The sequence below is a fragment of the Labeo rohita genome, chromosome 3 (genome assembly GCF_022985175.1).
Source record: "Labeo rohita strain BAU-BD-2019 chromosome 3, IGBB_LRoh.1.0, whole genome shotgun sequence".
NCBI classification, from domain to species: domain Eukaryota; kingdom Metazoa; phylum Chordata; class Actinopteri; order Cypriniformes; family Cyprinidae; genus Labeo; species Labeo rohita.
The window spans coordinates 42,890,189-42,900,240 of NC_066871.1; the positions used below are offsets into that span (position 1 = coordinate 42,890,189).

General features: G+C 37.4%; 1 protein-coding gene across 1 annotated transcript; it reads left to right on the plus strand.

Annotated features, from left to right (window-relative positions):
• Positions 1–1,843: 1,843 nt before the first annotated feature.
• On the plus strand, positions 1,844–10,046 carry LOC127162875 (nuclear factor 7, brain-like). The gene is made up of 6 exons (XM_051105793.1): positions 1,844–2,457; positions 2,571–2,666; positions 6,137–6,367; positions 6,470–6,492; positions 6,574–6,692; positions 9,123–10,046. The coding sequence occupies exons 1-6, from the start codon at positions 2,062–2,064 to the stop codon at positions 9,623–9,625; spliced, it is 1,368 nt and encodes a 455-aa protein (XP_050961750.1). The 5' UTR covers positions 1,844–2,061; the 3' UTR covers positions 9,626–10,046.
• Positions 10,047–10,052: the final 6 nt, after the last annotated feature.

Here is a 10,052-nt window from a genome sequence, read left to right on the forward strand (position 1 = left end):
TGAGCAATACTGGAATTGTGTTCAAAACAAACCAATTTGATGCATTCAGCCCTTTTGACCCAGTTCTGGGTTGCGTTAAGCCTGTTTGATCTAACACACTGGGCTGGATATTTTAACAAAAATGCTATAGGCCTACTTATTAAAATCCATTTCCCCTCTTCTCTAGTTTGCTTCTCAATCTAGTTGTCTGCATTGTATATTTGGTTCTACAATATTATCACATTAAACCACATTAAGAATTTTCTATGACACTTTACATTAAAGTCTCAAATGCTATCATTGTAACATTGCCTTGACTGGTGTCATGCACTGATCTATCCACAAGATGGCGAGTGATGCTTGAGGGACTGCAAACTTTTGTACAGTGTCTGTTTCTCCTGAATAAACAGGAGAAATGTAGCATTTATTGCAATAAGAATGTGCTCTCCTACTTTAATACATGCTTCATTGACTCACCTTTATTATCATTATGACTGTTTATTGCTTGTACTGAATAAGATCAATTAGCATCTTTTTACCTAATAGTCTGTTCACTGGATACTTCTTCCTCTTACTCAAGTAATTATTAACATAATTACTTTTACCTCTGTTTACTCTCTGTTTACTATAGTAAGTGCTTTTCACTAGCGTACAGTTTTTGGTTTCTCTACTGTAAGCAGATGTGTGTTTATCACTGTGATTTTAGTATGTTAAGAAATAGTTTCAACAAAGATTTGTTCCTGAAGAAACTCTGTAACAAATAAAGAGCAAGAAATAAAGCACACAAATACAGTGTCTAGGGTCTTTTTGAAGTTGAAGTTGTGACATTTGTCAAGTATGTTAACCCATACCTGGAATCCGTGCTCTGCATTTCACCCATACAAGTGCACACACACACAGCAGTGAGTAGTGAAATAATGGACTGTTTTTTGAGACTGTTTCTCATTTCTTCATCTACTCAAGTCCAAAAGAGACTCAATGTTTGTGATTCTTCTGACTAAAACACTGAACCTAAAAAAATTGTTTTGTTCAAGGAACATCACTATCTATTTCAAGTTCCTCAACCACAGCACAACTTATTCCTTCGCACATTTTATTTTTATTTATACTGAAAAAAGTTGCAGTTTAATTAATTCAGCCGATTGTTTTACCCCATTTTAATCCTTTCATTGGATACTTTTTACTCTCATAAAGTAAGAATTAGTATTATTATTTTTAATTTTACTTGACTAATTATTATAAGTTTTTGTATTTTTAATTGAGTACAGTTTTTGGTTCCTCTGCTTGTGTTTCCAAACACTGACAATCAGCACCATAAGCAGATGTGTTTTTATCACTGTGACTTTAGCATGTGAAGAAATTATTTTGACTAAAATTGGTTCATGACTCTGTGACAAGTAAAAAGCAGGATTTGATTAAAGGTTTTATATTTTATTAGGTTTCACTGTAAGTTAATTTTGAATGCATTTTTACATTGAACCTGAAGATGGTGCTGTCAGACCTGTTAAAACTTCACGTGCCTTACAAGCAGAACCTGATTTTACCAAGTGCACAACATCTTTGTTGACCCTGGAACAACACTGTGATTAACCAATCAGATTTGAAAAACCAGTTTATACTTTTTTTAAAGTTCAGGCTTACAATCAGTGCTTGGTGCATGTACATCAGTGTCATTAATCTATCATTTCCTCTGTTTTTAGGGATTACTCATGGGTAAGGTTAGGTTTAGGTGTAGGCATATGGTCAAGACTTTTTGGAATTAAATGTTGTTCCAAGGTCAACAACATATGTTGACCCAGGAACACATCTAACTCAGCAAAATCAGGATGTGCCTCTTGCAATACTTACCAGGAAGAGACTGACTTGTTTCTCCTTTTTTGTCACACTGACTCTCTTCTATCTTGACAATGGCAAAATACATTCTGTGATTAATGAAGATTGAAAGGAAGGACTTCAAGAAAGATTCATGAGGAGTTTGTTTCTGAACAGACAGCAGATATTTGTGATTCTTGTGGTGAATAATATTTGAAACCATTGTTCAGAAAGCGAAAGTAAAGTTTAGACTGCAGGAGCTCAGAGAAAATGGCTTCACTATCTGAAGATGATTTTTCTTGTCCTGTGTGTCATGAAATCTTTAAGGATCCTGTTCTTTTATCATGTAGTCACAGTTTCTGTAAAGAGTGTCTTCAACAGTTCTGGAGAACCAAAACAACTCAGGAGTGTCCTGTCTGCAGGAGAAGATCCTCAAGAGATGATCCTCCATTAAATCTTATATTAAAAAACTTGTGTGAGTTGTTCCTGAAGGGAAAAAATGAGAGTCGTTCATCAGGATCTGAGGAGATCTGCAGTTTACACAGTGAGAAACTCAAACTCTTCTGTCTGGAGGACAAACAGCCTGTGTGTTTAGTGTGCAGAGATTCACAACAACATGAAAATCACACATTCAGACCCATCAGTGAAGTTGTTCCATCATATAAGGTATGTTTTCTGTGTGCGTGTGTGTAAGAAGAAGAAGAAGAAACTGGTTTAATATATATAAATATATATACCACATACATTTCTGGTGTCTTATTTTTCACTTTGAATTTTAGGAGGAGCTCAATACAGCACTGAAGACCTTACAAGACAAACTTAAACACAATGAAAAAATTAAGGAAGAATTTCAGAAAACAATTCAGCACATCAAGGTGAAGACTGATTCTTTTTATACTTTTACAAGTTTGATAGCTATAGCAATGTCAGCTAGTTATTCATCAGTGGGCGGTAATCTCATCAGCTATCACTCACCTTCTATATTTTCATTTTAGCCAATTAGTTCAGGCAAACCCTAGAGAATCTGAAGTGTGCTTCCAGTACAACGATGCAACTGGCTGCTTGACCACCGTGTTACAGTGTATTGTTGTATACATAGCTAGACACGAGATTGTTTCACGAATGTGGTCGCTTCTTCGTTGTTTTATTCAAATTTAAAAGCATAAATAGTCATCTGCTCAGGGCTGGTTAAACATTTGGAGGCCCCCTACCCCCAAATAAAAGCACTTGAAACTAATTTGATTCCTATCCTTTTTGTTTATACATCATTTAATTTTCAAATTTGTATATTTTTACTTATACAGTAAGGAAACATTACTATTTTTAATGTTTTTGAAAGAAGTCACTTATGTCTACAAGTCTGCATTTATTTGATCAGAAATAGAGCACTTCAGTAAATAAACATCAGTGCTTTTATAATCATTTTACTAACTGGGTACACTGTAAAGAACAATTTGTTGAGTCAACTTAAAATAATTTGTAACCTGGCCGCCTTATAACTTGAAATGTTAAATTATACTAAGTGACAACTTAGATATTTGAGTTTAATCAACTTAAAATTTTAGGGCAGCTGGGTTACTTACCCATCTGTTAAGTTTAGCAAACACAAATATCTAAGTTGTTACTTAGTACAACTTAACAATTCAAGTTAACTAAACTTATTTTAGTTGACTGAACTTAAAATTTTAAGGCAGCAGGGTAACAAATTATTTTAAGCTGACTCAACAAATTGTGTTTTATTTTTTACAGTGTATGAGCAGGATTTCCCCTCACATTTAAGCAATGCTGACTACAGATATTGTCATATTATTAATATTAATAAAATTATATTGTGTATTGAACTGCCACCTTAAATATGCACTACATACACAAATCATGGGGACGTGAAAGAGATGTTTCTAGTCAACTGAAATTAAGTGTTATGTTAGGGCAGTAATGTAATCATCAGTAGAAATTAGAAGATACACACATCTAAGGTACTTTTTTGACACATTTTAGTGTGTTTGCTTTTTGACTTTGAATACAAAGTTCTTTGCTTTTACTTTTGCAGCTATTTTTTCCCTCTGTAAGAAAATTAATGTCTGGCGTGAGAGTTAGCAGTGGCTGGAAGGTACACTGGACGAGATGACACGTGATAAGACACACCAGAAGAGTCACGTCTTTTAGTTTGAGGCTAAAATAAAAGCTACCTTAAGTATGAATAAACAAAGAAAATGAAGTAGCAGCATTTTGGGGTGGCCAGTCAGATGCCAGGGGTGTCCATTGCCACCCTGGATCTTACAGTGGGCACTGCATACCATATGATGCAGTTACAACATCCAATTCCATAAAGGGCCACTGGGAGGTCTCACCTCTGAGTCAGGAGATTTTATCACTCCTAGAGAAAGGGGCTATAGAAGAAAAACCCTCACTCAGATGGAGTCAGTCTTCTACAGCTGTTATTTTGTTGTGCCAAAGAAGATTGGGGCTTACAACTGATTTTGGACTTGCGTCACCTAAATCTTGTGCTCAGAGTGAGCAAACTCAAGACGCTAATGTTAAAATCCACTTTGTCTCATATCCAAACTGGAGATTGGTTTGTGACTATCAATCTAAGGCATGCATATTTTCACATCCAGATCGTCAAGAGACACAGGAGATTCCTAAGGTTCACTTTCGAGGGCAAAGCTTACCAATACTGTGTTCTTCTGTTCAGATCTGTGCAAATCTGCAAAAGAGTGTTTTGCAACCTAGATCCAGTTCATTGCCCTGTAGGCTCAATACTGGAGTTCCTGCAGAGTTGTTTTTCAAAGGGGGTGGCCCCTGCCACATTTATGTGGCACCCATATCTGCTGAGCATATCTCCATGGGAGATGTTTTTGTTGGACGTCACCTTCTGGTTTCTTGTTTCATGCAGGAGTCGAGATGACTTAGGCTTTTCAGCACAAATTCCAAATAGATAAATGGAATTTATCCATTTGAGTCTGTGTCAGAGAACCTTTTTTTAAGAGAATAGGGGATCTGCAGGCTCTTTCTATCAGCGCTTCTTGTATGGACTTTGTCCTGGGGCAGGTTAAAGTCTTGCTGCAACCTAGGCCTAAATACATTCCCAAGGTTGCTTCGACTCTGTTTCGCTTCCAGCAATTGGTCTTGGAGGCTTTTTTTCCTGTTGTTGTGGGGTCTGATAGAAATGTGTGACTTTTTAGTCTTTGCCTGGTGAGGGTATTAAAGATCTATGTCGACCACACAGCCCAGTGGCTTGGATCTGACAATTTTTTTAACAATGTTTTGGTAATAAAAACAGCAGAATGTCTCATTGGGAAGTTGAGGATCTCTCTGCAGCCTATGAGGCATGTGGATTGGCTTCGCTTCTGGGTGTGCATGCTCACTTTACAAGAGGAATGACTTCTTCTCAGGCTCTTTTTAAGGGCTCTTCAAGGAAGATATTTATGCTGCAGCAGGATAGTCCTCTCCAAGCACCTTCATCAAGTACTACAGTCTGGACATGAGGATGGCTCCTGGCTTCTGGGATTTATCCACTTGAGCAGATGCTTTCCTTAGTCTTCCAGCTATCCTCAGGTACAGGAAGGTGTTATGGTATAGTGAACCAATGAAAGTGAATGTCTCGGTTGCGTATGCATCTCTGTGATGCTGGCCATTCCCAAACCTTCGATAAATGGTTCCTTCATACTTCTGATGAAATCGCATGTAGCAAGCTGATATGAGCATATGTGATGTATTCTTGGGGTGGTTCTAGGCGCTACTGGCCAATAAAATGGCATGTTGGTATAAGGGCTCCAGACATCCGTCACCCCGGAGGTGTTCCCATAGCGACCATGACGCAATGTCTCGTTCCCTATTCAGGGAACCAAGGTTACATACGAAACCGAGCCATTTTTGACGCTGTTTGTGAAGGTTTTAACTATGATTTTGAGAAACACTGAATCGTTGAACTATGATGGATAAGAGGGAATTTGCGACCATAGTTGGCTGAAGACGTGAACAAAAAAAAGAAACAAAAATAACAATTTATGTGTTCTTAAAATATCGCACACTCTTGTAACTTGTAGCATGTTATTAAATACACAGTTGCCTGATGTTTCTTAAATGTTTAATTGATGTGCTTTTAAATGAAATCGCATGAACGTGTTTAATTAAAAAGCTATTGAAAACTGTGTTGAGTTATAAAGAAAGGCTGATGAGATTCATGTGTATTTTTACCTTCAATGACAGAACATAAACTTCTACAGCACTAGTACTTCAGAAAGATTAAGCTGTAGTTAACTAACCCTCATTTACTCACTCACTCTTCATGCTGCTCCAGAATATGTTTGACATGATTAAAGTAAATGGGATTTGATTTCAGTCTCAAGCTGAGCACACAGAGCATCAGATTAAACTGCAGTTTGAGAAGCTTCATCGATTTCTCAGAGATGAAGAAAAAGCTAAAATCACTGCCCTGAGAAAGGAAGAGGAGCAGAAGAAGCAGATGATGAAGGAGAAGCTGGAGGAGATCAACAGACACATCTCAACTCTTTCACTCACAATCAAGGACACAGAGGAGATGATGAAAGACAATGATGTCTGCTTTCTAAAGGTCTAATTTCAGATCATAGATTGATTGATTTCATTTGATTCCCAATTTATTGATTGATGATTGATTGAGTTGTTGATGATAAATTGTGTGTTTCTTCTGCAGAAGTTTCCAGTCTCAATGGAAAGGTGAGTGATCTGATGGTGTCTCTGGTCTCTCTGTTTCTGATCCAAAGTCACAGTGGTTCTGACTCCTGAATGTTCTTCCAGAGTCCAGATCTCACAGCCGGATCCACAGACGCCTTCTGGAGCTTTGATTCATGTGCCACATTACTTGGGCAACCTGCCGTTCAGAGTCTGGAAGGATATGCAGGACACTGTCCAAAACAGTGAGTCTAGCGAACATCTGTGCTGTTACACATACAGTTTATTACAACACAGTTTTAAGAAGTTCTAGATTATTTCATTTGGTAGTAAATGACGTTCATACTTGTTCTGGAATAGAGTAATCTATTTTTGATAATGTTTCTCATTTCATCATCTACTCAAGTCCAGAACATACTCAATAGTGTAAAAGTAAAAAAAAATAATAATAAAGAAAAAAAAAGAAACGTATAATTATTCTGACTGAAAGCATATTTCCAACCGCAATGAGACCATAAAAAATGATAACAAACATGAAAGGGTTAAGATCATGAATCCTGAAGATGTAGTAAAAGCAGTATGTAAGTACAGTAACTTGTGTTTTTGACACTTCTACAGTGCTTTGTGAAGATATTCATACCCCCTTTTTTCACATTTTCTTATGTTGCTGCCTTAGGTTAAACTGCTTTAAAATAATCAATCGATCTACACTCCATATACCATACGGCAAAGCAAAAAACACGTTTTTAACATCTTTGCAAATTTATTAAAAACAAAAAACCTAAATGATTCTATTGCATAAGTATTCCTATAAGTACAAGTATACACTTGAAATTTAGTTCAGGAGCATTCATATTGCTTGTAGATGTTACATTTCAAGTGAAGGTAACCTGTGGCAAATTCATATGAGTGGTCATGACTTCAAAAGGCACACATGACCTAATAAAAGGTCTAACAGCTGAAAATGCATATCAGAGCAAAAACCAAACCCTGAGGGGGCTTGAGCTCAGAAACAGAATTGGATCAAGGCACGGATCTGGGGAAGAGTTCAGAAAAAAATCTGCTGCATTGAAGGTTCACAGAAGCATGTTACCCTTAATGGAAGAAGTTTAAAAAAAAAAAAAAAAAAAAAAAAAACAGGACTCTTCCTAGAGCTGGCCTTCTGGCCAAACTAAGCATTCATGGAGAAGGGCCTTGCAACACTCCATCGATCACTCCACCGTTCTGAGCTTTATGGTGGTGTGGCAAGACTCAATCCTCAATCAAAATTCGAAATTTGCAAAAAGGCACCTAAAGGACCCTCTGACTGTGAGAAACAAGATTCTCTGGTCTGATGGACCTCAATTCCAAGCATCATGTTTGAAGTAAACCAGACACTTAAGAGTACCATCTCAGCAGTAAAGTGTGCTGGTAGCAGCCTCATGCTGTGGGGCTGTTTTTCAACTGTAGGGACTGAGGGACTCGTCAGAGTTGATGAACAGCTCAGTGCACAAAAATATTGAGATAGCCTTAATGAAAACCTAGTCCAGGGCATTCAGAACCTCAGATTGGGCGGAAGGTTCACCTTCCAACTGGACAATGAGCCCAAGCACACAGCAAGATTGGTTTATAGACAACTTTGAATGTCCTTGAGTCGAAACAACCCAAACAATATTTCTGGAGAAACCTGAAAATGTGTGTCTACTCCCATCCAAGCTGACAGAGCTTAAGAGGTGAGGAGAAGAATGGCGGATAACTGCCAGTTGCTGATGAGCAAAAGTTGTAGGATCATACCCCAAAAGACTTGAGGCTGTGAAGGTCCCTCAGCTAAGCACCAAGTTAAGGGTATGAATACTTATGCAATGTACTCATTTCTGTTTTTTTTTTTTTTTTTATTTAAATTTATGGTGTTGTGACAGTTCTGTTTTTGCTTTGTCATTTTGGTGTATGGAGTGTAGACTGATGTGGAAAAAAGTAATTCAAAGCAGTTTAACATAAGGCAGCAACATAACAAAATGTGAAAACATGCTAGCTAACATATGTAAACATTAGTTGCGTGTTGTGGGGTCTGATAGAAATGTGTGAAATGTGCTGCGTGAGATCACATGAGACATGATAATCATGATAATTAATAATAGGCACATTCGTCTTGAAGTGACGCTGCGCAGACCAATTGTGTGACATCAAAGTACTGCTAGAGTGAAAGCATATGGAGCTCTCGCGGTATTTTGACGTCAAACACACTGCATAGCGCCACTTCACGTCGAACACACCTATTATCTTTTGGTGTGTGATGCGCCATGATTTTCAAATCTTGTAGTGTGTGCATGCTTCAGATTTTAAGGGAAGAAAATCTGTAAAGACTCTCCTTATGTGTGCACTGCAATCACATTTCATAATGGGTTAGGATTTTAAAACTCCTGTAGTCTGATGGTGAAAATTCAGCTTTGATTACAGAAATAAATTACATTTTACAATATATTCACAAAGAAAACACTTATTTTTAATGGTAACAATATTTCACAATCTCACATATTTAATGTTTGTATCTGATTCCATTAAACACTGATAATAAAAATAACTAATCACAGGATCAATCGGATGAGTGTCATAATTCATAATAATCTGTGTTCGGTTCACTCTTGATCATTATATGAACATCAGAATAAAAGCAGCTGTTGATTGTGTCTCATCAGCTCCTGTGATTCTGGATCCAAACACTGCAAATCCACAACTAGTCCTGTCTGATGATCTGACCAGTGTGAGAGAGAGTGTGAACAATCATCTGCTTCCTGATAATCCAGAGAGATTTGACAGCTATCTATGTGTTCTGGGTTCAGAGGGTTTTAATTCAGGAACACACTGCTGGGATGTGGAGGTTAAAAAGTGTCGACGCTGGAGTCTTGGAGTAACTACAGCATCAAACCAGAGGAAGGGACGTGATTGCTTTAAAACTGATATCTGGAGTGTGCGGTATAATAAGTCTCAATTTGCCTTTCTATTCCAGCCCCGCACTGGTTTCCCTGTTAAACAGGATCTTGGTCGTGTGAGAGTGAATCTGGACTATGACAGAGGAACGGTGTCATTCTCTGATGCTGTGACTAACACACATCTACACACATTCACAACCACCTTCACTGACACTGTCTTTCCATTCTTCTGTTGTTCTTCCCCTCTGAGGATCTTACCGAGTCAGTAATGGTTACAGGTGTAGGTCTGTATCTTCCTGCTTTCATCATGTTTCAATATTTAATTCATATCACATGAGTAAGAGTGATCTGTTGATCTGAATATCAGTACGGCTGTGAGTGGGCCGCAGCTGATCACATGACTGATATCAGCACAACAGACACACTCACACTGACATACTGCTGTTATATAACAGATCAATAAATAATAAATAAAAATGATTTAGTAAGATTAATCAAACCACAAAATGATTGATTATGAGTAAAAATGATTCATTATAATAAATTGTTTTTTTTATCATATCTTACCAATGAGAAACAATGATGTGTTGTGAATGCCTGCTCATTTTAGGAGTTGACTCGAGAAAAAAAATGTAATCACATTTTGGCTGTTTTTCTGGAGGCGGGGAAGTGTTTCTTTGTGTGTGTCTGAATGAA

Excerpts from the sequence above, each read along its gene's own strand:
- LOC127162875 (XM_051105793.1), top strand. The coding sequence starts at position 2,062 with ATGGCTTCACTATCTGAAGATGATTTTTCTTGTCCTGTGTGTCATGAA. Across the intron at positions 6,368-6,469 it reads ATGATGTCTGCTTTCTAAAG|AAGTTTCCAGTCTCAATGGA; the intron begins GTCTAATTTCAG and ends TTTCTTCTGCAG. Across the intron at positions 6,493-6,573 it reads TTTCCAGTCTCAATGGAAAG|AGTCCAGATCTCACAGCCGG; the intron begins GTGAGTGATCTG and ends ATGTTCTTCCAG.